We start from the raw sequence: 27,769 nt of genomic DNA, 5'->3' as shown, positions 1-27,769 counted from the left end.
ACAGCTGCCTCAAGAAATGACTTGTATTTGTAAGAAAAGCAATGAATGCCTGGCACAGAGTAAAAAAATGCTTGTATGAAGTTAAAGTGAAAGAACAGAGGCAAATGTTCTTCAAATACCAGCAGCACACATCGTTAACAGTGCAAATATAAACTACAAAATGTTAGACTAATCTAGTCAGCCAGAATACAATGTTAGCCAATGTAGGAAATGGTTGAACTCTGCCACCGATGGCCTTATGGCTAAGAATTAAAAGGACAGGCACATTAAAAAAAACCTCTAAAAATCCTATGGAGTGGTTATTTTTTCTTCCCTCCCCCTTTTGCCTGGCGTGGAGGCATGGGCAGCGAGGCCCTCTCGGTTATGGCTCTCTGCAGCCGGCCACTGCGACAAGGCAGGGTGGCCTGCGGCGGGTCGCGAGAGTCGCTCGTCCCTTCGGCCCCTGGTAAGCACACAGTGGAGGATGCCACTGCGTCCTCACCAGTCCATGTCGAGGCACACGTCAACTCGACATGGGGGGTGGCTCTTTGGGAGATGCGCGTTTCGAGGACCTGCGTCCTCGGCTGCTTGAGGAAAGCTAAAATCTCTGACAGGTAGTTATGAATGGCTCTTGTGGAGGTAGCCACAATGCCCAGCTGCAGCTCCATACGGCCCATGGACTGGGACATGAGACCCATGGACTGTGCATGCTCCCTCTTGATATTTTCCAGCAGCTGCACAATCCTACTGTTGGTTTCCATCAACAGCTTCTCTCCCTCTGTTAGCTGGGGCTGCCCTCTCCAACCCCGATCCCTAGGGACAGGCTCAACACCGCAGCGCTCTTCATTCATCTCATTTCCCTCCTCCTCAGGAGAGTCACTTTCAAACTGAGGAGTCCTACTGAGTGACTGATCCCCGGGAGACTGTATGTCCATGGTGCACTCTGGAGTCCGCGCCGGCGTTTGAAATCCCTCAAAATCCTCCCCAACGTTGCTGTGCGTTTCAGACGAGGACAGCGGCCACTGCCAGCTCTCTGTGGTCCTGGCTGGCGAGTCTTCGTCAGAGGCAGGCACCGAGGATTCCTGTTCTTCGGCCGGTGTGGACAGCGAGCTCCCTCGGTGATGGCTGGCTTGCCCCGAGGATCCAGGAACCTCCCCATCTTGCTCCCCAGTGACATCTGGCAATCAAATAGAGGAGCAACAACCACTGTATCTGAGGCCAGGCAGATGGAGGTATCTACATGCATTGGACAACACATAGAAATAAGCCAGTTGGGAAGCCAGAGTGTATGTGTTTGGGCAAACAGAAGGGCGGACTAAAGTTTAGTGACTGCATTGGGCACGTGGCAATTGGCGTCATTAAGCACTTTTGGTCTCAGTGCACACTGTCCTGTACCCAGAACACACACAGCCCTGCTGCATCCCAAGGCAGGAGCTACCAAATTCCCCTCAGCGTGACTGTGACAGGAAATGTCAGTGAACCTAGTGAGAAGCTCACCTATGCACTGCAGTGGTGTCAGTCAGAAATCCCTGGGACGAGCTCAGGGCCAAGGGTCCAATTGAGCTTCCTGGGGTGCCAGATGTGCTCCACCACTGGCTGAGGGCAGCCCTTTGTTGCTCTGAAGCACTGCTGGCTATCTTCACTTTTGTCCGACGTCTCACGTCACCCCACCCAAAATCTCTCCCAAATAACTGCTGCAGCGCGACGGTGGCCTTCCATGGGGTTATCCCATGAGCAATGCCCTCCCCAACATTTGCCAGATTCTCCTTGCTCTCTTCTCCAAACAGTAGGAAATGCTATCTGAGGGCATTGCTCGCTGGGATCTCTTTGTCTCCTGCAAATGAACTGAGTTTTGCCCTCCCCTGGCTACCTCTTCCCTTGCCTGAGGGTGCGTGGTGGAAATCTGGGTGCAAGTGCTTCCCCACGCCAACTCTAGAGAAAAATGCCCTCCCAAAGAGCAGGAAAGGCTCAGGCTTTTGCACCCACAGGAATCACCAGCTCACAACAGAGTGTGATCTGCCCAGCTCTGTCCTGCACCTCTCTGCATTATGTGAGGCTCTGGCCAGGACTCTGTACACTTTCTGTTACTTCAGATAAAAAAATGAGTCCACTTTTTTTTTTTTAATTTTTTTTTGAGGGGAGCCAATTTGGTCATGAGAAATCACCCTGGGGCAGTGTGGCTGAAGGAGGCAGCCCAAAGGCCAAAGCCCTGCATTCCCCACGCTCAGGCAAGGGACAGCTGAGAGAAGCACTGCTCTCAGTAGGGTTGTGACCCAGCCAGGCTGCTGCTGGTCATACCACAGTGGCCTGAGTGCCAGATCAGTGCTATGCCTACTCTCTGGCATCCCAGCCTTGAAAAAAGCTTTTTGGTTTTTTTTTAATAAGGATTAATTTCTGCTTTATGAAATACTGCTCTGCAGACCTCAGTGGAAGCTGTAAGCTTATATCTGCAAGGTCTTGCTGATGTCATGTTAAACCACACTTTTGGTTCTGTTTATGAATCAGGGCAGGGTTTTGTTTGAATTTTTTTTATTATTATTTTATGTGAAATATAATGAAATGAAAAGCTTTTTCTGACAGACCCAAGGATCCCTCCTCCTATATCTCAATCCCTGTCTACCACAGTGTGGTACTCATTATTTCTACACCTGTGTGCCTGCAATATTATGGTGCTCTAAAAGAGATTCTGTGTGACTTCATTGAATCATGACTTTTAAGTGCTAAAATAATGGATATTATTCGTGTATTTAGCATATTCACTACTTCAAAGTATTCACATTCAAAGTATTCATATTCTCTCTGCGTCTGGCTGGACTGTCCAGTTGCATGTTTTATGGAAAGTGAAGATGAAATTGTATTTGTAAAAGGCATGAGCTCCTTATGGAAATGAATTCTAGGGACAAACTATCATGCAATCATTGGCTCTTCCACTCCATGGAGGTTTGAAAGGGACTATATATCACCCTAACTAAGAACTGGTTCTTTCTTGGAAATTCTTCTCCTGCTTTGTCTAATACAGCCATAGCTGCATTCTTTCATTAGCAAAGCTGTCTTAACAACTACAGTGTAGGACCATGAAATGATTTCTCAGCATTTTCCTATTTGAGTACACATGAAAAAAAAAAAAGAAAGAACAAAAAAACAGGGGACCTAATTTTACCACACAAAGCAAACACACACTTCAATTAAAGTCTATGGAATCGGAGTGAGGTAAGGGATCATAAATACTCATTCTGGTAGAGCCACTGGTCATACTGAATGTCTTGGCATTTCTTTTGACATGTCAACAGAAAATTCTCCATATTTAAAAACCCCATTTAGCTGGCAAGTGTTCTAAACAGAGCCCATCTAACAACTGACAACTGGTAAGTAGTAGAAACAAACTATACTGGAAGTCAAAAACAGAAGCAAAATGAAATCAAAAACCTCCAAACTCCACATTGATTAATGAATACTTCTGTAAATGGTATCACTGTCTAATTTCTTCAGACTCAGAGGGACCAGAATACCTTTGTTATTTGTGCATGTCTACATATTTGCCAGAGGCAAATTGCCAGAGAAAAATTTCTCTGAAAAATCACAGTAATAAATTTTTGCAAAATTCCTTCTGTCCTATCAAATGTTACCACTTGCCATTCTCCCAATCAGTCTTTTAGCCTTTCAGAGCTGAAAGAACAGCATCTGGCAATCGGTGACCAATGACACAAATGACAAAAAAGCAAAGAGTCTGTGAAAACCCCTAGGCAGAAGGTTAATTGTGGAAACTCTTGGCGAATACTTCTGAATAATGAATACATGCACAGGCTTTAGGTTAGGTTGGTAAACTTGGCTGGCAATGAGAAGGAGGAACAACCATCAATGTTATTATTTGTAACAAGGAGTTCAGCATCTCTCAGCAACTCTGGTTTCTGGAAGCTTTGGGAAGCATTGCCATGGGCATGGGGAACCGAGGGTGTGTTACAGGCACGGCCCTCCACAAACTTTCCTTCACTAAGGAGCAATCATGGGAAAATTGCTTGGAGGCCACTGGCTGACACCACCTAGATAAACATGTGAGTCTCTGCCCAAGAAACCCATTCCTTGGTGGCCAAAAGTCACCCTTAATTCTTCTGGTCAGGTTGGTTACACCAGTGCCTAGGCTGGGGCTGTGGGAGAGGTGTGCCAGGCACAGGAGGGGCACTGCAAAGCTGGCTTCAGCAAGAAATCATCCTTATGTTTGAACAGCTGTCAGGGTGACCTCAACTAACTGCCTTTAACTCCTTAGAAAAGGGGCCACTTCCAAAAAAAGAGAAAGAGAGAGGCCACTACAATGTGAAGTCAAAATTGTCCATGGATCAAAGCATGCACCAACATGGCTGACCTCACCTTGTTAATTTGCTTTAAAAAGAAGAAGTCTCTTTCTTTTCAAGCTTTAAATAGAGTGGGTACAAAGAAGCACAGCTGGCTTCCTTGGGTGTGAATCAAAGGGAAGAGGTCAGATTCCCTGATCTTTCTAGCAATTTCCACCTGACACACCATTCCTACATGCAGCATTTTGCTCACAGTGATAGATATGACTTACAGGCAAAATAGGTCACTTCTGTCTTTTCCAGGTATCTTTATAACAAGTGATAGCAGCCATCAGACCTGCAGCCTCCAAGGTTCATGTTCCTAACCTCATGTCCCTTGCTCTGCTGGGGCAGCACTTCCGTCTCCATCCTTAAATGGCTGAGGAAGGGACTCAGGGAGGAGCATGCAAATGTGCTAAAGGGAGCAGAAACATCTGGAAGCCAGTGACCCACTGCACTTCAGCTTTAGTGTTTGATCACTGTGGGTACTGTGCAGCTATTTACAAAAGCCTCCTGGGATTCACAGGTTTCTGAAGGCTGTTTTTTGTTTTACCTCAGTGACTCTGCTGTGTTTAAGGAAAAAAAAAAGATATCTGCTATTGAGGGGGTCCATGCAATAGGAACTGGTGAGCCTCCACCAAAGTCCTGGCTATCTCCCTTTCTCCCCTGTTGGACAGGTTCTCTGTTTCTGCAGAGGAGCAGAATCTGCCAGACAGATTCTCTGTTCCTGCTGCCTAGCCAGGTGATTCTCCTGGGCTGACACAGAGCCTGGTCTGACGTGGTGGATCAGCAGGTGCTCCTGGAGGCCACAGGAGAGCTGCTCTAGGTGTGCCTGCAGGGGAGAGCTGTGGTTTGCCCCATCCTGCCCTGAGCATGCTGATCAAAGCCAAGTTTATTCCAGCCTTTAGGTACATGAATATGTCCATTATTTTGGAGCACTGCTATTCCATGCTATTCCTTGCACAACAACGTTCATCACCACTGAGAGTCCTTTGTGTTGGTCATTAGGCATTTTTAGGATTGTAGCAATTACTGGGTTGAGATACACAGAGAATTACTGAGTGGTTGATTCAGCTGCAGGGGTAGAGGACTGAGACAGAGGCCAAGAACAGAGCAGGGCTTTGGATATACACAAACTTTAGAGACATCAGAAGTATTTCTTAAACTTTTGGTCACTGAAGAACATTTGAGATTTATGCCTGTGTTGTGCCTTACCTGCCACTTGGACTGGCAGCTGATCCCTCCCCTGAGATGTGCTGCTCTCTTTAAGAAGCCCTCCTTTTGAAATCCCACCATTCCTGTTTCACCTCTGCTACCGAGTCGTTGCCTTTTCTTTCCATTATCTTTCCTTTTCAGCCTGCCCACCAGCGGAGCTGCACGGGAGGGCTGGGGCAGGCACCGTCTCTTCCTGCTGACAGACAGGTGGCTGGAGATGTCCCTTGGCCACAACAAGAGGGCCAGGAGCCCAACAACAGCGGGAACACAGCGGGGGAGCCTCCCGGGCCCTGCCTCTGCTGCTCTGGGCCTGGGCCTCTGTCTGTATCTCAGCATCCCTCCTGGGGTGGGTGCATTTCTCAAACTGCTTAGGTACCAAGGTGATAGGTGCCTTGTAAATACCTAAGATAGATACAGACAGAAACTGTACCAGGCGCATTATGCAACACTTCAGACAATGCCAATGGCACCTCAGTGCTGTAGATCACCCACCTGGTCCAGCATCTGCAGGCAAATACTGGGCACATGCATTTTTCCTTTGGAAAAGTGATGGGAACACAGGACATTCATTCTTCCTTGGTGGCAACAGGTTTGGGCACGCAGCCCTGAGTGTCAGGCACTGCACATGCAAGGGTTTTGTTCCATCGCCTCCCCTAAATACGAGTGTGCAGATTTAGCTTAATTTCCTTTGTTGGCCAATAAAATTTGCTTCCTTGTCAATAATCTGCAAAGACGGGTTACAGGAGCTGCACCAAAACTAAAGGGGTGGTCTTCACATGTGCCCATTTGAAATGCCTTTTAAATATGGCTGTGGTGTTGCTTTCATCTTTTGGATTAATTTTTTTTATCCCAATTTATTTTATTTTTAACTACAAGTAGTTTGTTTTTAGCATGAAGACCAGGAGTGATTATGTATATAATTAAGTTTCCATGTCTGGGTGGAAAAAAAACCCCAGCATCCAAATCAAGTAGGAGCAATTATTTGCACTGCATTCCTTTTAGGTTTTTGGCACTTCCTATATATATGCCAAAGGCCTTGCCCTGCTTAATTTGTAAAAGAATAGCTGGGAAGTAACTGGATAAAAACTTCAGGGGGAATGTCTGTGGGTGGGAGAGCTACTAAATGACAATTTGGGCAAAGACTGGGTCTGGGGATCTGGGCAAGGCTTTCAGAGAAGCAGATGGACAAAAATTCTGGACCACCTTCCCAATGCTAATGGGCAGGTGAGAACCCACTGACTTCAAAAGAGAGCTTGGTCAGAGCACAGGAGTTCATTGATAAAGTTGCTTGGCACAGAAGCAATTTCACCTGACAGCGTCCCTGGGGGAAAAACAGGTGACTCATGTTTGGTTAAAATGGTTAAAAATGGATCTGTGCCTGCTGAGAACAAATGGCTTTCTTTCCAGCTCTTCAAACAGGATCAGATGTGTAAAAATTCATCAAAGACCAAAAGTAGGTAAAGTATAACAAGGCCTTCAACACATCACTGAGCATTTAAAGACTAGCCTTAACTGAAGCATGGATTCAGAGCAAGAACATTAAAGGTAAAGTTGGAAATCCAAATTAGTTGTTTATGATCAAAATTAGAGGAAAGAAACAACAAGTAAAGCCTACAGCTATTTCCTGTAAATATATAGTTAAAAATATACAGAAATGGAATGACCTGAGTTTTCATGTGGACAATTAGGCTAATCCTCATCAATCTGCCACCACTATATTTTAATCTGGAATTACCTTTTTCCAGCTCCACCCCAAATTAACAATTTGCAGGATTGTGCTTGAATCACAATGCCCAAAGCACACATTTAACCATACTGCAAACAACCAGGCAGAGAATATTATTTTAGCAGTCAGTACAATGAGGAAATATTAAAAGCGCTTTGCAATAGAGTCAAACACAAAAGGCACTTGAAACACTTTCCTTCTATGAAAATGAACTAAAAATAATTGTCTGTTCTCTGGGATACTGTAAATTCTACAAAGTACTCTAAAATTAAATAAAATAATAAAATATATAAAATAAATCAACAAAACATAAAAAATTTAGTTACTAAAATTAATCATTTAAAATTGAGTATCTATAAATACCATTACATGATTTATGAAAATGCTCTGTAGGTATTCACAATGAAGAGCTCTCAAAACTTTCTTGAAGGAAAGCCTTATTTGTGTTTCTAGGGCTGAAAATAGCTTCACATTATTACACAAGTCACATTTACACATTATAACCACACCATCAAAAGTAATTTTTAAGGAAGGCAGAAAACGGATATGTTCAAATTCTTTCTAGAGATATAATTTTCAAGTACCAGCTCTTTAACAGCATGTTCATCATTAAGGAAATAATGATACAGGCATTTAAAATACACCTGCAATGCTGAAGCCTTGCAATTCAGCCTACCTTGAAAGAGGAATGGTCATTGTCTAACAGTGGTTTCTGTTCAAGAACAAAAACAAAGCAGAGAATATAGTCAATACCCACTCCTACCCTGCAAGCCAGGTGGAATTTAAATGGCAACTTGATGTTCTGTTTAAGAGACAGCATTTGAAAATTTGGCCTAGTCACAAAAGAAAGGCAACCAAATCAAAGAAACCAAAAAGAAAGTGGAGGATCTAAGACACTTACAGCATTCTCTGCTCTTACACTTTACTCTCACGCTTCCACACCGAGGGGAAAAACCAAACAAACTATGAGGAATTATCTAAAACAATTTATTTTTAATTAGATCGAAATTAATCAACATGGGTATGTGAACATTTGAAGGAAAAAGAAAAATAATAGCAGCAAAGGGAGTTTTGAGATGAGGGAGATAAGTCCTTCATCTCCCTGGCTCCTGAAAAAGAGAGAGAACACATTAAAAGTGCTGAAAGAGTTTTCCACTGCCCTAACTGCCATATTGGGAAACACATGCAATTTTAACTGTTCCTCAAGCCCTCATGATTTTGAATACGTGCTTAGATATTAAATTGATAATATCTGAGCATAGTCACACTCACATAAACCAACGTATTTAATGTGTCTCTTTGCAAATGCCACAAACCCCACATTTTCTGTAACACTTACAATTCCTTTTCCAACTTCTTTTGTACCATTGTGTTGTTTGGCTGATGCAGAAAGGTTTTGAAAACCTTTTCAATTACAGTCCTGTAGTAAGAAAAACAAGTATCATGACAGGGCACTACATCCTCAAGAATAAGCTTATAAATTCAAAATAATAATGGTGTAGATGGGAATACCCATACAGACTCAAGCAGTCTCTACTCAGGTTTCCCAGTGTTTCCAAAATGTTAAAGCATCTCATGAAAGGTAAATCCTGGTCTGAAGAACTCTTCAGTACCAGGAGTTACCTGTTAAGTTTGGATTCTGTGGCACAAATTGCTAATCAGCACGTTGCCAAGTTATTTTTTGTGGAAAACACAGGTTTAGCATTGTTCCCTTTTTGAAACATGCCAATTTTCAATGCTTTGCTCTCACAAAGTGTTTTACAAGTACTTCTATTATAGCCATGGTCCTAATCCTACACTTACACTGCTGTGGACTCCCCAAGTCACACTACAAGCCAAAAAATCTGCAGCTCTGCTGCACCAGCCACAAATGGGGCTGGCATTTCTTCACACAGACTTGACAAATTCCACCCAGAGTCACTGCTTTCTGCTTGAGATAAATGACAACCCGATGACAACCTCTTCCTCATTACTACACTGCCACTTCATTAGAATTTCAAATATGTAATGTGAATCAATTACTTACAAGGGATAACCTTCAAGAATTCTTCATGAAGCCTCATGCCTTTTGCTCTCATCTTCTGAAACAGTGTCTGGCGGAGATCTGGAAACCTTCTTCCTACAGAGAAGTGCTGCAGGTGCTGGGAGCTACCTCAGGAGCTGCCGTGGTGAGTGCTGTAAAAGTTGCTTTGGTGGTATTCCCATTGTTCCCTGCAGACAAATCTCCATCATCAACTCCACCACAGTGAAATAAAGAGAGTGAGTTTTGAACCCAGACGGCTTTGGGAGTGGTCTCTTCAAACAGAACAGAACACTGTGAGCTAATCCACTGCTTGGCATTCATTTATATGTATTTGCTCTGCAATTTCATTGTTTCAGATGCCATTGGAAGGTGCCACCTTTGAAACAATGGACAACAGGAATGGGATGAAGTGGGAATGCTTATTGCAGACCGAGCTAATAATATTTCTTTTGAATGCCATCAACTGATATTTTTCTATTCAAATGCCGGTCAGACTTGATGCCAGGTAACAATATTCTGTGTTGATGATACCACAGTTATTGTGTATCTGTGAGGTGGTGATAGAATCTAAACCCTTCAAAGGAGAAAATCCTTTATTTGTAGTTGGCACTGCAGCCCACACCAAAGCCCAAAGACCAGGACCAACACACATACTTTATCAGTATATGGTATGTATCAATATTTTATATTGATTACCATATCAAATCTAGGAACAAACAGCACCACCCCAGCTCACAACTGACACCCATGTGACACTGCCAGCAGATTATTTACTAATGCAGAAGAATTATTTGTCATTTCCATTTCACTGTGGAAATTTAACCTGCTCTGTTCTTCACTTTGTCCTTTCTCTTAGAGGGTTTTATATTAGGTAGTTTAAAATTCAACACTGTCCACTTCAGCTTTCACTGAAAATCCCAAATTACTCACTAAATCAAATCCATTTCCTGGCAGCAAAGAAAGCTGAGGAGCAGGAAACTTTTAAATCATGTATCTAGACATTTACAGATCTTAGCTTATGGATGTGTTCCTTAAGGATCATATAATTTTCAAATTCTCCCTCCACAAGGAGTTATGAATAAGTCAAAGCAAAAACTGAAGGAAAAGCCATTTAAAACCAAGCTCTCCACCAGCTGCATAAACTTATTATGAACAGAGTTAAAGTTATAAAATACTAATTTTGAAGCTCTAATGACACCTATTTTCCTGTCAATGATGAAAATTATGACCTCAAATTTTTCCCTTAATCTTTCATTTTCAGAGTGTTTTCAAACCTTCATTTCAATTTGCTGCAGGAATATCCTGGTTACTGTTCAGTATTAATGGAATCACATTTTAAGTGCTGCCTCCAACAAGTTGCTGCTACAACTCTTGGTTTACACATTGCCATAGCTTACTCATACAATGGTTCTTGGAAAACTACAAGGCACAGGAAAGAAGAACACCTCTCCCCCATCCCAGGTATCCCACAAAATCCAGAAAGTAATTTGGAAACACAACCCTTCCACACACACATTTCAAGGTGGGAAGCTACCTCTGAGTCAGGCAACTACTGCAAGCAGAAATTCAGTGGCACAGATGAAGTTAAATTTTAGTTAAATTCATGCTATGTAACTGCAGTAAAATGACAGAACTGCCTATGCCATGCTGATCCAAACCTAAGGATTTTATCACATTTTTACACCCAAATACCCTATCTTCTATCCTGAGTATCAAAAAATACAGCCTATGTCCTGTCCTGCCCTGCCTTTCCCCTGCTTTCCCAATGAACCAGAACTCATCTCCAGAGATAATCAACAAGACCAGTCAGACAAGAACCACAGAAGCCATTATTGTTATCTTAATGCCTCCCTCATCTCTGACCCAGAAAACTGAATTTGTGGTTGACAGAAGACTCTACACAGTAACACAAAGATTTTTTTTTATATGCTGCCAAAACATATTTTTCAGTAGCAATGTGGTTTATTCTGTCATAATCTCTGAACAGAGAATGGCAAATATCCCTAGCTGGAACCTCTGCTAACCACCTGAAAGGAGGTCAGGAAAGAGCAGGAAAATAAAGAGTGGAAAATAACCCAATTCCATCCTATTAAATGTCAAAAAGGAAAAGCTTCCCTGCTGAGAGAAGACACTGCCTACAGCCTAGATTTCCTTTCCATGACACTGAACCTCATCCAAGAGCAGGACACAGCCTGTTTTTCACCAGCTACCACCCAAGGGCTCAGGGAAGTGGGAGACTCTTCCTTGGGCCAGGCTCCATGAGAAGGTGGAAATGAACAGCCCCTGCTCGGGAGAGCTCACAATCTAGGGAAGCAAAATGACGTACAGGAGCATGGAAAAAGTACAGCTCAACACAAACGAACTCTCTGTACACAAAAATACATTCATGAAAACTGTTAAAATAGCACTGCTATTTCTACCTGCCCCCCTGCCTCGCCATCAGTGCTGGGATGATTGCTCAGTAGGGATCTAGGGAAGGTGGGTCTTTGGGAGAGATTTCAAGGAGAAGGTGGTAGGTGGCCTCATGAATCAGTCCAGGGAGGGCACTCCATGCATACAGGACAGCGTGGAAGATGTTCTACCAGACAGAGCAGCATTTCTGAGGGTGAGAAGCTCAGGTGTGGTGTGCAAGATCCCTGATTCCTGAGCCAGACACAGTGTGGGCGTGGGAGAACGTGTGGCCGTTGGGGACACGAGCGGGTCACTAATGTGGGGCTGCACTGGGGGGTCACTGGCCACTAATTCTCTGTGGCTGCCACTCAGCACAGGAACTGTGAGGAGATGAGATGGAAGGGGTTGGAGAAGAGTCAGGTACAGAGAAGGAAAAAAAAGGCAAGGTGAAGGAAAGGAGACAAAAGGAAGAAATGCAGGGGATATTTTCGAATGTGGTCTTCTGTTTGAGTTTCTTAAGTGTGTTTGCAATTTATTAACTAAATAACTAAAAAAACATATACAATAATTAATGTACATTTGACACCATAAAATAAACTGGACCATATGCCAACATTTACATTGTTATTATCCTTCACTATGGAAAGGTGAGAAACAGGTTAAACAAGAGACAAAATGCTTCCCCTTACCCTTCTTCTTCCGTACTGAAGCTTGGAAATAGAAAGGGAAGGAACTGTGAATCAATTCTGAAGGTAATTTTTTATATGCTAAATCCTTGTCTGTCATTTTGAGTGCAAACATTATCCTTCCCTCTAAGATGTCAGTCTCTCCCTGCTCATCTCTGCTAAACAGGTATCTCTCAAACCACAGTAGATAAAATCTGCTTTTGCCAAGCTGTTTATCAGGGTTTATGAGGAATTTCTCCCCTGCAGTTATTAGGGATACATGCAGAATTTTTTTTTCTAAGTTCTTTTTTAAAAGCAGTAATTGGGGCAACTTATTGATATCAGGGCTGTCAAACTATGACAACATCAGGCATTCCCAAATCTTTGCAGATTGAAATGGAAAGGAATCATTAGCACACTGCCATCTTTTGGATTAATTAATTTCAAAGAGAACAGCTCAGATGGTCAGCTCTGTATTGTGAAGAACAGAATAGCTCAAAACATGTCAATAAATCTGTAAGTAGGGTTCAGAGCCAGGCAAAGAAAGTGACTCTAATGACTGCAAGATGGATCATTAAAAAAAAAAAAATTATGTTTACCTTAGCTAGAAGATATTACAAAACTATGCATTCTAAGGGAAAACAAATGGGGATTTTCTATTTACATTTTTCTTCTACTGTGTAACAAGGGACATTCAATAAAATTAAATGCATCACATTCAAAACCAATAAAAAGGAAATACATCTGTACACAGCACATAATTAGCTCGTGGGATTCTTTGTCACTAGACATTATTGAGACCACGAGCTTCTCCAGCTGAGGAAAAAGGGTTACACATAGGTATTGATGAGAACATCCACAGTGCTCATTTATAGGTTCTTCCTATTTGCTTTGCACATATATGGCATGAAAGGAATGCTCATTAATTAGAGAGTTTAATGGCTATAAAAATGTGGGTGTTCTCATAGCTCTCACAGATGTCCAATATATACACAAATACATAGAGGGATATATAAATTATAGATAAATACACACATACAAGCTGTGTTTTATGTTAGGAGACAACTTTTAACTGATGATAAGGAGAACACTTTCCCTGTGGAAGCTTGTTCAGTTGCTGTGCAATGTAAGAATTATTGTCCCTTCTGATAATAGCCCCTTTCCAGGACAAATATGAAAACAGGTAGACCACAGATGTTCTTTGGAACAGCAGTCACTTTGTTTGCTAAGGTGGCAAATGTTCAGAGTGTCACAGGAGTGGCATTTACAGACGTTTTTAGGAAGAAAGCAAATTTCTGCCACCACTACAGCTTTCCCAGGGCACAAACACCTCTGGAATATGACACAGGACTATTTCTCAGAACAGAAAACTCCTGCCACTGCAATGTCTGCCCCATCTGGATAAAGGCATGAATGGGAAAAGTGCTTAAAAATGGAAATTTGTCCCTCGGCTGCTTGTTAAAGGAGTTGTAGTGGTTTCTGCCACTTGGTGAGGACAAAGAGCAGAGCAAGGGCCACAGCTGGAGCAGGGGTGTGGGAAAGCTAAAATAGGATGGTCTCCACTGGGGATATTATTATTAACAAGCTATTCTCCTCTAGGAAAGTGCTGCTTCTGCTTTAAGATCAATATCTCCTGTGGAGGATTGAAAAGTCAGAGAAATAGAAGAATATCCTCAGCTTGAAAGCAATTGGCAGAAGAGGATAACAAAGGGTCAAAAATGGTGCTTAAGTATTGCTGTCCCCTTGGGAAAGGTGGGTGATAAACCAGCAAAGTTTTACAAGCTCTCAGCACTCCATGAAAGAAAAGCAAATGAAAAACACCCAGACCCACAAAGTGTGCTCCAGAAATAATATTTTACATTTTAATCCTGGAAGAAAAATGATGGAGCATTCACAAGCTGATGATACCTTGAGTTAAGCTCCTAAACTTCCTTGTACATAAAACCCAAATTTTCTGAGACTTGCTGGAGCTAAATAATCAGACTGGGGTGGTTTTTTTTGGTCTTCATTTGGTTGTTGGACCATAGAGAAGACACTACCTACTTCAGCACCACTTTGCTGGGAGACTTCCCACTGGAGTTACGTGACTTGACTCACTAAAGATGGATGGGGTCCATCTGCCCCAAAAAACACTGACTTACAGGGGGAAAAAAGGGGCCACAAGGCTATGATTCCTTCCAGTTGGCCTTCTGATGAGTCCATGTCAGGAAAACCCCAAAATGATAAAATTAACTATTTAATTGTAGAATTACATGGAAAAATGGTTTTATTGTGTGGATTATTATCAGTTATTACTCTGCAGTGAGGGATGTGGTTTGGTTTCATACCCATTTCTCACTTGCTAAACACACTGTTTTACTGTTATAGCCACACAGAAATATGCACTGGGCTTTTCTCTTTTTAGATATGATTTATTCATATTTCCATGTCTTAGTCTAGCTGCAGAAATTCTACCTTTTAATGACCTAACAGATTAAAACCAGGAAGAAAAGGACAATTACCTTCCTCATTTCTAGAAAATGAATACAAATTCCTGAAGAATTATGCATATCTAGAATGTGGATGATCAAGCAAAGGAATCTACAACCACATTTCTCAAAACTAGCAAATAAAAGACTGAATGCTCAATAATTTTTATTACCAGTAGTGAGAGGAATTAAGTTTATATCATGCACAGAAGTCAAAGTGATATCATAATATGCACTTTTTCAGATCAAATGAAACAAGTTGAAGTTGAAGCTGCTTTAACACTGTCAGCTTTTAATAACAGCTTCTGGCAGCTTACCTTTATCCACTAATGAGAGGCCACAGAAATTTAAAATAAAACAATATTAGATGAACTGAAAATTTAGAAAGCAAAGCTAACAAAACATGATACAGCATTATTTTCTTTTTTTCTTTTCTTTTTTTTTTTCTTTTTTGGTAGAGGTGCCAAACTTTGATGATGCATAAAATGTATCAACATTCCCTTGCGCAGCAGTAAAGGCACAAGTCTCCACAAAAATCATTCATGCGAGTCATGCACATTTTGAACTCTCCAAAGATGCAGCATTCTTAAAACCTCCTCTGCTCTAGACACTGTACACACTGTGCAGCTCCCTTCATCAGTTTCACACAGAGACATATAGATAGATATTTACATCTCCACCAAGCCAGCATGCTTGCCAAAAAACACTTTCTTACCAAGCTCTTCAAGCTCTGAGGTCATGGACTTAGAGCGCAGGGTCAGTGCAGTGGTTGGAGCTCGCTTAGGAGGTGGTGGGGCTGTGCATGGGACAGAAAAACACACAGGTGTCAGCCAAAACACACCCTCTGGAAGCCCTGTGCTCACAGCCACAGCTCCACAGCCATTTAAAAGAATAAGCTCCATGAAATAAGGCGAGAATAAATACCTACATGTGGAGGAAAAAGCCCTGAGATGCTTTTCATGGACTGAATTTCTCCACTGTTTCTGGCTCTAGCGTAGGTTGCTTGACACATCCGCAAGCTTTTATGTAACAGGATACATAGAAACATTTAAAGCTAAATAACTGTGCACTTCTGTTTCCCAGCAGGAAAAGGGCTTCCTAGAGAAAGGACCTCGCAGCAGTGGTGCCCCTCTGAGCAACATGCAAGGATAAAAACCTCCTGGGCACCAGCCAATCTCTGGCAGATTAATTTAATCTTTGAAGAAACTGTTCAATCTGAGAAATACAGGAAAGAACATTCAAATGGATCTGAATTGTTAAGGTCACTCTAAGGGAAATGGGTGATCCTCAGAATATATAAGGTCTTAAAGTATCCAGGCAATAATCTAGCACAGAAACTACCATCTGTGCTTTAGTATCCTGGTAACAAATATTTCTGGTGGTCAGAAAAGATAATCTCATTCCAACCCCTCTGCCACAGGCAGGGGCACCTTACACTGTCCCAGGTTGCTCAAAGTCCCATCCATCCTGGCCCTGGACACTTCCAGGAGTGGAGCAGCCACAGCTTCTCTGGGCACCCTGTGCCAGGGCCTCAGCACCCTCACAGCAAAGAATTTCCCACTAATATTTAGTCTAAACCTGCTGCCTTTCAGTTTAAAGCATTGCCTCTTATCCTGTCACTGTATTTTAGGTCAATATGATACATACCAAAAGGCAGAGGTAAAAAGGTTTAAAATGTGTGAACAGTATTTCCATCAAGCCAAATATAATGCAGGACCATGCTGGGACATGATTTAGTTTAATACAGCCTTTCCTCTCCACCCCACAAGCTGGTCTCACTCATTTTTGCTTTCTAATTATTACTATTTTTAACAAGCAGTGGATGTGAAAAGCACTTCCAGCAGAGACAGAAAGTTTTAATTTGGTGGAGCAGGAGGGATCCTGCAGTGCCAGCCCCTCACCTGCCCCGTGCTGAAGAGCCAGGTGTGTGTGAGGGAGAGCTCAGGGCACTGTGGCAGGAACAGGAATGTTCAGCAACGTGCTGCAGCTGCAAGGAGCACCAGGGAGCAGCAGCAATCTTTCCTGCTTAATGATAATTATGGGGGCCTAATGACTTCCCAGCATAGCTGGGAAACCAAACCCTGGGGCATCTAAGGTGAAGGAAACAGTGTAAATTCCTTTTTTGTTTCCTCTTTTTTTTTTTTTTTTTTTTTTTTGTGAAGTTTTCATGGTGGTTTTTTTGGATGGGTGTGTGAGAAACACTGTTAAACTACCCCTATTTCAAGGACATTTGAAATTAATAAAAGGTCTTCTCTTCTTAGTGCTTTTCCTCTCTCACTACTGCAAGACATTTTACAACAAGATCCTCAAACATATACATGTGAAAAACTCATAAAGATTAATACCAAGCATGATGAGAGAATATTGCTCTTTTGGCCACATGTTAACCTTTAACCCAACAGAATTAAATCACTCCAAATTAAACAAGAGCATGGCATTTCAAATTTGAGAAGCAAAGTCTAACAAATCAGAATTTAGAAAACAGGAATTTCATGCCCATACTTGGTTTCCTGTGAAGGAAGAGCAGAAGAGTCCATTAGGAAGAGAGAAAAATGTACCTTTCTTCCTTGCTGTGTCATCTGGATCAAGATTCCTGGTTACTGTGACAACCTTCAGCACGAGGTGATTGCCCCCCTGTCGAATCATGTTCACCACCTGCCTGTGGCCAACTTTCACTACATTCTCATTATTAACCTGCAGAGAAAGGACCAAAAATGTAGAAAATTTTTGTTCCATCATTTTTATAAAAAGAATGTGGAAGGAACAGATAGAAACAGAATTTCTAGTTACTACCTTTTAATGAAAATATGTATTTAAGGAACAGTGCATAGCTGACATGACGATCAGAAAACAAAACTACTCCTTTGGGAAATGCACATGTAAATAAATTCAATGTAAATAAATTCAACCTAATCCTGCCCTTTACATTTTATTTACAATTACTAGATTTTTCCTTCTGCAAGTTTCTGGAAGGATCTCCTGTCCTGGAAGCAAAGGCAACAGGGCCATAGGAAGCCCAAAGAGTGTCCATGGAAAAAGAAAAGTTAAATGCATGAAGAGTTAAATACATCAAGCCCTGAGCAGTTACTGTGGTCAAGACAATTAAACTTCAAACTGCACTGCAACATTTAGCTTAGGGGAAAAAAAATTTTAAAAAAAATCTATATACTCTCAGTAATTTCTAGTGCTAAATCATCCTTTTTGCTGGATTTGTCTTTCCATAATATCAATTAATAGACATAGAAGAAAGCAGAGGCATAAAAACTGTAAATAAGCACAGCTAAAAGTAATTTATTTATTCATTCAATCTATAAGGAGTCACTGAAAGTTATCTGAAATTTGAATGATGACAACATGTAAGACTGAAGTGCTGCCTGTGCTATTTGAACATAAAAGATATTGAGGAATGGAGGAAGAGCTGCTGCCAGGATACATGCTGGGAAGTTGATCTCTCTCCAAAATTCCACTGACTCAGTAATATTTCACTGAGATCACTCAATGCCTCCCAAAATGAACAGTCATTTTCAAAGTAAGTGTTTTTAGCCTCCTCTATTTATTCTGACAGGCTGAGCACCTCACACTCTGAAGGATTTACAGTTCAGAGCAGAGTCTCTCATTAAATATTATTGCTGTTTAGCAGAACAAACAGCACGAGCCGCCCCACTCCAACCTGAAATCATTTTCCCATCCATTGTCTGGAAGGAAAACCTTCCCTTTTTCAGGCTTCAGCTGAGCCAAAATGCATTTTAATGAGGCAGTGCATTGGTAAACCATCTTTTCAGCAGAGTGCTGCAGTGGGGAGCCTCCAGGACGAGCTGTGTGCTCTGTGCCTGAGCTCAGGGTACTTTTGGAGATGCTTTTTTGGTTCCAGGCACTGTGACGTAGGTGGAACACATGCTGAACATCCAGACCTGTTGAGCAGGCAAAGACGAAGTTCTCTCATTCTGTAGGTGGAGGGTATAAAAGAATATTGATTTAAATAGGACTCTTGCTGGTTTGCTTTATTTTACACCTCCTTAGCATCTGGTATTTAATTCCAAGAGATATTTATTTAGCTGGACCAATGGCATCTAAATTTAATCTGTCTAAAATACTGAAGCAAACAGCGTTATCCATTTACTTCTGAATTCCTTCCAGTATTAAAGCTTCAACCAGGTAATTCTTTTTTTTTTTTTTTTTTTTTTTAAATCATGTAATTAAGAATTATGGAATGCATCCACTCTATTTTTACTGGAATTAAATTTCAAGCTTGGAAGCCAGTAAGGATTACCATGTAATCCCTAATGCTGTCAAAAAATAGAGCCCTCCAAATAAATCAAAAGTCAATATTAATCAAACACATGTACACTTCACTAGTGTAAAGTGATAAATGTGTAATATGATAAACAGCTTATGCAGCATCCCATCTGTTCCCATCGTTCTGTGCAATGATATTTAACATTTAGAGCAGGAGCAAATATATACAACACATTTTTTTAAAGCTGCCTCAGGAACAGAACCTGTAAATGACTGTTTATAGCAGCTTTGTTGAAAAGGCACAGTTACAAAAGCTGGGACTGAAAAGATTGATCTGAAAATAAATAAAATAAAAATATTGATAGGAGAGCTGGAGGTTCTTTAACCCAGAGTCCTATGGAGATACTAGAGAACAAAAGAACCATGGAACCAGCAGAGCAGAACCTCATCCTCACAGCCTTTAGCACCTCAGCAGGTAAAACTGGAGCATGCTTAAAAAGTAATAACGTGGGAATTGTCAATAGCTTATAAGGGACATTATTTCTTTTACCCTTCTTCAATATTTCATCCAGAAGCCAAATGTCTGCAGGAAGGGTTGTTAAGCAGTGAGACACCAGAGTTTAAGCAGGTTTGTCTGGCAGTTTTAGTTTGATTTATTCAGCAAAACTTTTCTAGGTGTGAGTAATTCGAGGCAAATCTCTCTCCACTTCCACTTCAAGCTTTGGCAAGGGGGACTTTGTAAACCTGTAAAGCAGATATCTGTTCCAACTGTGCCAATTCATGTCATAATCACCTGTGTTCTCTGTATGAAATGTAATGTAAACTCTTTAAAACACTCAAAAACTATTTTTTTGTTTTAGCAGCTAGGTGTTTGGCAGGAAGCTGTAGAAACAAAGAGTAAAGTTGTTTTGCAGGCACAAATTTGTGTCTTTCCCTCTTCTTCACCCCAATCTTTCTGCACATTTTCTTCAATCTTTCACTGCAAAACCCGAGGTCTTATTTTCCTCCTACAATTCCACAAAACATTTTTCTGCCATGTCCTTTGCAAATAAGTGAAAATAGATAATAGAAATAGACATGTGAGGAGGCTGGGTCTATGCTATCAATGAAATCTGGTCATGCAAGAAACAAAATCTAAGGAAAACTATCCTTTGGGACACCTCACAATTTCAACAACTCTCCTCTATCCATTCTGGACTCTTGGGAAAAGCCTCCAAATTCTGTATTTTTGAAAATCATCCTTTATTATCATCTGGTTACTGAGCAGTGAGATGGAAATTATTTTGAGAGAATTAATTGATGAATATGATCTCATGAATGTCTTTAAAAATAGTCTAAACAGGCTGGATAACTTCTTTTCCCCTGAAATGCAGTTATGCAATAGGTTGAAAAATAATAAAATATAATAAAATGTAATATAATATACTACAATATAACAGAATGTAATTTAATATACTACAACACAATGCAATGCAATGCAATATAATATAATGTAATATAATATAATGTAATATCATATCATATCATATCATAGTAAAATAACCTGCACATTGTAAGCTGGCAGGTGCATGAGCTAGAACACATTCACCAGAGCAGCCTTCCTGTAGGAAGGTGCAAAAGGAAAAAAATAACCAATACCAGAGAAATAGACTTTTGCAGACTTTGTTCTATTAATTTAAAAAAAAAAAATCTTGGTTTCTTCAATGCATCATCCTAATCCTTCCATTACCAAAACATTCCCTCAGTGGAAAAGGCACTCAATCATTTTTAACAGCAATTAAGTAAACAGAACACCATCTTTATGCTTGGAATGCCCATTGCAGAATGGTTGAAGTTGGGAATCACATCCTCCCAGAAGAAGCCTCTCAGAAGCTCTTCCTTATCCACTGAACTACTTGGAAAAAAAAAACCAACAAACCCCCAAACCCGTTACACACACTTACAACCCCCTGCCTACACACTTTTTAAAATTCACCCTTTTTGATAAATATTTCACACACATAAACCCAATCACAATTTGTAACAGCGAAAATAAATAGCTCCCAAGTGATTTTGCAGGCTCAAATGATGCTTCTGCATTTCAAGTAACCACAGAGCTGTGCACGTGGCCCTGCCTGTCAGCAGCCAGTAAGAGTTTCCCATCTGGAGACTCAAATGTGAGAGGAAGAAAGACACAGTGACCCAGAGACTTTTGGGGAAGTGATTTGTGCTCTCAGTGCCAACCCAGGGGTCACCTACTGAAAACCAGCAAGGGCTTGTGGTGTTTGTGGCCCTGCTGGGAGGGGCTGGAGCAGCATTTAGCTAAAACCAGCACACTTGTCCCAAATCTGCACGTGAAAAGCATATTTTACGTCAAAAACTCTATTACTTGATCCTCTAAATTCATTCTAAAGCTGGATTTAAGGGGCTCATGGGCAGCACAAGGGTACATAGTGAATCCAGAAAGGTTTCTGTGAAAGTAAATTTCAACAAATTCTGTTGGCAGCAAACTTCTTATTGAGCATCCCAGGAAAGGCCTGAATGCAAAAATAACCACAGATCCAAAGGAGGAGCCAAGTCAAAAAGGTCCAAAGCCAAAGATGCTTTGGTGTAATGACATTTTATATGCTTACAAGATACACTTCACCACAATTGATACCAAGATTCACTGTCTCAAAAAGTTAGCACATGGTTTTAACCTGTGTCTTAGATTAAAATAGAAAGTAATAATATGATATATAAATGAGACCCATAATAGAAATTAGTATGTGAATTTGTCTCTGCAAACCCAATTATTCCCATCCCACCACAGAAGCTTAAATAGAGAGAAGCAAATGGCTTCAGTCCACCAGGCTCCAACTATTCATTTATTTCAACAGTTTCTGAAACAGACCTTGAAGAGTCTCTGGAAAATTCCTGAAGATTTTCTAATACAAATGGGAAGTTTGTTTACATTCTGATCTCCCACATAAAACATCACTGATTCCCACGGGTGTTTGACCATATCCCATTTAATCTACTCCCGTGTAAAAGATGCTTCAGAGGCTTCATGCACTCTGTTGATCTAAAAGGTGCTTTAAAAAGAAAAAAAAAAAGAAAAACAACAAAAAGCTTCACAGAAGCAGGGATACAAGGATGTGGAAATTCCAGCTGACATCTTGCATTAATGATGTTTTTGCAGTAATTCACTTGCTCAAGATTTGCCTGCCCTGGTGGCCTTACTGCATGGGATGATGCAAAGATGAAGCCAGTGAGCTGGAATTGGACTAGGTGATCAAAGGAGGCAACTTCCCACCTGAATCCTGTAATTTATAGGGTTTCTCCAGAAGAAGAAATATTATAAGGAAGATTTTGACAGCCTTTCAGGAAAAAAGTACAGATGAATTAAGGGAAAACCATCAAAATAATTCGTAGCCTTGCTACAGTGTCTTGGCATCAACTCCAATAATTGGGGCACACAAACAAGAGATAAGATGCCTGAAAGAAAACACCCTGTGGAGAGACAGCGTGCTGAAGTTCTGGATTCCATCCTGTCACCACCTTTGCCCCTGTTGGCACATGGGGAATGTTGTGCCTTCCCTGCCTCAGCTCTTGTGGCAAAGGGAGATGGCACTGCCTGGTGCTCCAGCAGGACAGGCTGGAGCCTGCTGGAGCCTGGGATCTGCAGGGCTGCCCCAGCCAGGCAAAGACTTTCCCCAGCTGATCCAGCAGTGGCAGAAATGCTGAGGGATGTGGTCTCTGCCTGGAGACAGCAGAGCTGTCGAGGAAGGGCTCAGCCACTCCATCCCCACGAGTCGCACCAAAGCTGCAGTTGTGCTCAGGAACATCTATTTCTGAGAGAGGCACTGAAGGAAGAGGCATCTCAGATCATAAACTCCAGACTCCTTGGTTGTCATGGCAACTGCATCACAAAATTTGTTTCTTAACATTTAGCCAAGCTCCATCTTGGAACTTCTCAGTTTTCCTGTCCCTGCTATTCCTGTTAGGCCCAGAACCTATGAGAATAAGTGCTATTTTTTTTGTAATTTCTCTCCTGGGTGTATCCAGTTTGTATTTTTTTTTTCCTGTGTAAAGCTACCAAAAGCATAAATAGACTTTATTTGCCCCTTATTTTCCCAGCATTCTACAAACATATGTGGGAGTAATGTCTTCCCTTGGTTAAACACGTTTTAATAATATGACAAAGTTGAAAACCTGAATGGAGCATAACAGCGGTCAGTCCTTCAAAGACCTTGTTAATTTTTTAAAAATGTGTCTAACTTAAGTCAAACCAGCCTATAAAGATGGTCATACATTCATCTATGTTTCACCCAGCTAAGACTGACCCCATGCCAGTGTCTGACTTTCCTCAAGGGAAATGCACAACTTGTTTTTTTCTAATAAGTACAAACTCACTGGATTACTTTGGGATCAAAACTGATACCCCAAAAAAGCAGCTGGGTTAAGGGCTGCTTTTCCTCTCTTATCCATGGCATGACTTAAAAGGCAGGACTATGTTAAATTAGCACTCTTATCTAAAATTTTGGATTTTGCATACTTATATCTAACGTGAAAGCTGTTGCAAGTGACTTCCATCCTCATGAGACTACACAGAACATTTAAACATCACTCAATTCCTTGGACCCTGTTCTATTAAAAATAATGGCCTCCATTAATTAGTACCTGTTCCTGTTTTGAATCTTTTGGTTTAAGTCAAATTTCATTGGAGAGGTTCAATTAACTTTATTGCAGTTGATTGAACTGCAGTGTTCCGCAATCAATTAAGTGGCACTTAAGATGAATTTGTCCAATGTCTGCCAGGTGCAAGAGGTGGAAGCTTCTCATGTTTGAACTTCTCTCAGGGAAAAAATATCCAATGAGCTGGGCACATCTGTTTTGCTTCTTTTTTGCTTAAAATAAACTCACTGAGGATAAGTCGATTACTATTTTTTCCCCACATTCCAATGCTCAAAAAAAAAAAAGTACTAGTTTAAAATTCTGTGAAATGAAAAAGAAGTTTGAAGTGCAACAGAGAGTACCTTTACATTATTCATCTTGTGAACATGCCTCTTATACTGAATTTGTTCTCATAGCCTATAAATTATGGTACATAGACAGCACCAAAAATAGGGTACCAAAAATAGCAAACTAGAGGTCACCCATATGGTAAAGAAACCTCTCTAGTATGTCTGCCCTTCACAGATGAAAGCATGCACGAAAATCCAAAACTGCTCGACCACTGCAACCAGAGCTGCTTCCATCTCATTCTCCTGGCACATCCAATCATCCTTCTCTGCTGGGGGTTGCTCCAAGGTGGAGGAAAGGGGAAAGGGGAGGAAAGGAAAAGGAAAAGGAAAAGGAAAAGGAAAAGGAAAAGGAAAAGGAAAAGGAAAAGGAAAAGGAAAAGGAAAAGGAAAAGGAAAAGGAAAAGGAAAAGGAAAAGGAAAAGGAAAAGGAAAAGGATAGGCACTCTGCTGCCCAGCCACCCACATCCCAGTTTGCTGCTCCTCCTGCGCAGTCGCTGATGCTTCACGAGACCCTTCTGATAAATTGACTCCAGAGGGGAAAAAATAATCAAAACTTGACAGGATAATTTTGCTCTGGATCACAGACTGTCACTGTGATCTGAGAGCTGGGCCAGCTCAGGGCAGCAGAGCAGGTGTTTTTTCGGCCCCTGTTGCACCCATCAGCTCCTCTGGGACAGCTCCTATAGGGCAGCAGCAAGAACGGGATCCCCTTTGGGCAGAGTGCATGTCCAAGCCAGGCCCATCCCTGGAGCAGCTCCATCCCCTCCTGTGCTGCTGTGTGGGACGGGAATGGGGAGCAGAGGGAGCTGAGGCAGCACTGCCATTCCCGCTGTGCCCTCAGAACAGCGCCCACCTGCACTCCCTGCCCCCAAAGGGATGGAGGGCTTCAGACCCCCACGAAACAATTCCCACCCCAACGCTGGAGGAAAACAGGAGGCCGTGTTCCACCCTAAAAATATCATATTTTTTCAAATGGGGAGTTGCAGTGCTGTTATGCAAGCACTGGGAGGACAATGGATCTTTATTTGAATTCTGAATGAACCACTTGATAAGTATTTACAGGAGGTAGAAGCTCTCAGGCTGAGCCCTTCTATTTTTAAAGCTGTGCATACCCTACACTAAAGACCATTAGGCAGAGAATTCTAAAATATGGATCAAAATATAGATCTCTTTATGAGCATTAATAATACAGCCCAATATTCATTTACATTAGGTAAGCACCCTAAGTCAGGCAACACAATTTAAAATTAAACCCTGTACCTGGAATATAAACTGCCTGGTTTTGTACATTTCAATGATTTTCTGTTAAAACCTTCCCAGAGATTACACAGATATATTGACAGAAAGTGTTGTCATCATGTGTTGATAATCTATATTTCCTCCTCCCACATACAGTCACTTTCCAGAAAATGCATCTGGTCTAAGAACAATATTAAAAAAAAATGTATTGCTCATGCATCCCTCTTTATGCAGGAAAGCCTAATCTTAGAGCAGATGGCGATAATTCTTTCTTAAAGCCATGTTAGTTTTACCAAGGCTGCCTTAAACTTGGAATCCCTTGGAAGTTTAATTTGGAGGCCATGGGAAGGAGGACTGAAGTCTGGGCCTGAGCAGTGTCTAAGCACATACAGAATAATCAAACTCACATAAAAAATGTTTTCTGTGTTAGATCAGAATGAAGAAATACCCATCAGTCAGCTGGTGATGTGCAAGTGTCCTATTTCAATTTAGAAAATTACTGATTGCACCAACCATACTGCAGCTTTGTGTGTGTTTTATGTCAGACTTCCCACACTGGAGATAAACCCCAAAAAGAGATATCAGGGGTGGAGCCATTGCACAGCACAGTTACATGGAAATGTTTAGTTTAAAGCAACCTCAAAAGAGCATCCAAATCTATAGGCACAATTGTAATGTAAAACAGACAGGAGACACAAATACTGTGTTACACAACATTAACTCAACAAAAGCAGCCAAAGACAACTTTCACAGCTCTTTTTAAAGAAAACAAACTTGTTTATAAGAGCAACTTCATTAATTCATAATAAGGCTTTTTGTTACCACTTCAAACAAGCGACGTTCTAATTTACTTACTCTCCACACAGAATAACCACTTTTTATCTTCTCAGGCAAGAGTACAAGTGCAAAGAGCTCCTCTGTTAAGAGGGAATGATTTATTTTGGTGAGTGAACAAGCATCAGAGGAGGATAACAGCAGATTCCTCAGAGCATTTTGTCACAGCGAATAAGAATCATCGACAAACCTTTCATTAGGTTTGATTCTGTTTGTAAATACTTTGGAAATAAAAATCTATTTTGGGGCGATCTGGTGACTCACAGAGCACGAGGCAATTTCCTGCCCTTTACAGAGGCCCCACCTTGGCTGCAGAGAGCTCCAGTCCTGCGGGAACCCCCTCCCAGCCAAAGGCAGAGGCAGTGGAGACAGGCTTTGCCTTCTGCACTGCTCCCAGCCACAGCAGCCAGAGATGCTGCAGCCTCTCCTTCGGGGACATTTGCTCCACAGTCTGGCTCTGTATCCAAGCAAAGCTTTGGAAACTCCTTTGGAGACACTTCCTGCCTTCCAGTGGCCAGAAGGAAGCCAAACCTGTCACCTGCTTCCTTTCAGCACCCGGAACCAGCAGCACCATGGTCAGCTGGGGGATGCTGGGGGTGAGTCTGTGCTGTTGCACACTGACATTTAATTCCATTTAATTTCATTCATTTCCCTCAAGAGCTGCACAACCTCGTGCCAATAGAGCAGCTCAGCAGAAGAGCCCCGTGGAGATAAGCATGCCCCAAACCTGAGCACAGGCACCAAAGAGAGGGAGACAAGCAAGCATGAATGCCAAACAAAGCCCAAGCAACGACAACATAACAGGATTTTCAGTCAGAAAGCAGCAGCTTCATTTGTACCAACAGTAATTTTAGAATCACTTGAAAACATGTCCAAAATCACAATTTTGCAGACTTGTTCTCCTGCCACCTAAATTTTCTCTGCAACCCAACTCCCAAAATTAACAAACAGCAAAGCCCCACTGAGTTTGAGTCTATGCAAAATATTTTGGAATGTGAACTAAGTCTTAAGCACACAAGGAAAGATCAGAAAAATAACATAGCTTGTTAAGAAGAGCAGAAAGAGATGGTGCTGCTCCACACCAAAGGGCCGAAATACTATGTGCTTTCAAAACTAAGGGAGGGAAACTTTGATTTGAACACCAAATGTTATGGAAATCCCTTATAATTCAAATTAAATTTGTATCTCAGTGTTGCAGAATGGAGTTTAAATGTTAACCAATCTTTTAGGCTAAGGTTTAAAACTTGGAGGCACTGTAGAAAGAGCTAATATTTCCCACAAAGTTGGAATTGCCAAAAGCTGTGTCAGGGTCACTTGGATACTGCCCTTGAAGGCTGAGTTCAGGGAGACCCAAGAGCCCAAATTCCCGAGGTGCTCACCAACCTGCCTCCCTCTGCACAGCAGATTAAACCACCCCAGGTGTTGGAATTACTCCTGTGAGCCCCTCATGTGCCAAAACTTCATCCTAAATGCCCATCCCAGGAGGGCCAGGGACAGCAATGGATGGAATGTCAGACAGATGGAATGTCACCCACCTCATCCAGCCCCTCCTGAGCACTGACTCTCTTCTGGGCTACCAAATCCTGCTTGGCCAGCACCTCCAAGGGCACTCTCACTGCAGGATTTGGGAAGCAGCAAAGTCTGGCGACCATTTCCAGGACTGGGTGGGTGCAGCTGCCT

At 41.7% G+C, this 27,769-nt stretch overlaps 2 protein-coding genes across 10 annotated transcripts in view; both read right to left on the bottom strand.

Moving 5' to 3' along the window:
* SHANK2 (SH3 and multiple ankyrin repeat domains 2) overlaps positions 1-27,769 on the bottom strand; it is a 277,448-nt gene that overhangs the window by 20,291 nt on the left and 229,388 nt on the right. For 6 of the 9 annotated variants that reach the window (XM_074543726.1, XM_074543727.1, XM_074543728.1 and 3 more), the window contains 3 exons: positions 17,354-17,489; positions 15,511-15,591; positions 12,352-12,372 (listed from right to left, as the gene is read on the bottom strand). In XM_074543726.1, the coding sequence (XP_074399827.1) occupies positions 12,352-12,372; positions 15,511-15,591; positions 17,354-17,489 (238 nt within the window). The remainder of the gene's footprint in view (positions 1-12,351; positions 12,373-15,510; positions 15,592-17,353; positions 17,490-27,769) is intronic. The other 3 variants (XM_014270332.3, XM_074543733.1, XM_074543731.1) reach the window with 1 other exon arrangement.
* Positions 10-12,341, bottom strand: LOC141729422 (uncharacterized). The gene is made up of 2 exons (XM_074543734.1): positions 5,523-12,341; positions 10-1,156 (listed from the first exon to the last, which is right to left on the bottom strand). The coding sequence occupies exon 2, from the start codon at positions 912-914 to the stop codon at positions 300-302; it is 615 nt and encodes a 204-aa protein (XP_074399835.1). The 5' UTR covers positions 915-1,156; positions 5,523-12,341; the 3' UTR covers positions 10-299.

The sequence above is a fragment of the Zonotrichia albicollis genome, chromosome 6 (assembly GCF_047830755.1).
Source record: "Zonotrichia albicollis isolate bZonAlb1 chromosome 6, bZonAlb1.hap1, whole genome shotgun sequence".
Classification (NCBI taxonomy): Eukaryota; Metazoa; Chordata; class Aves; order Passeriformes; family Passerellidae; genus Zonotrichia; species Zonotrichia albicollis.
This window is presented reverse-complemented; position numbering and strand designations above follow the sequence as displayed.

Excerpts from the sequence above, each read along its gene's own strand:
- LOC141729422 (XM_074543734.1), bottom strand. The coding sequence starts at position 914 with ATGGACATACAGTCTCCCGGGGATCAGTCACTCAGTAGGACTCCTCAG.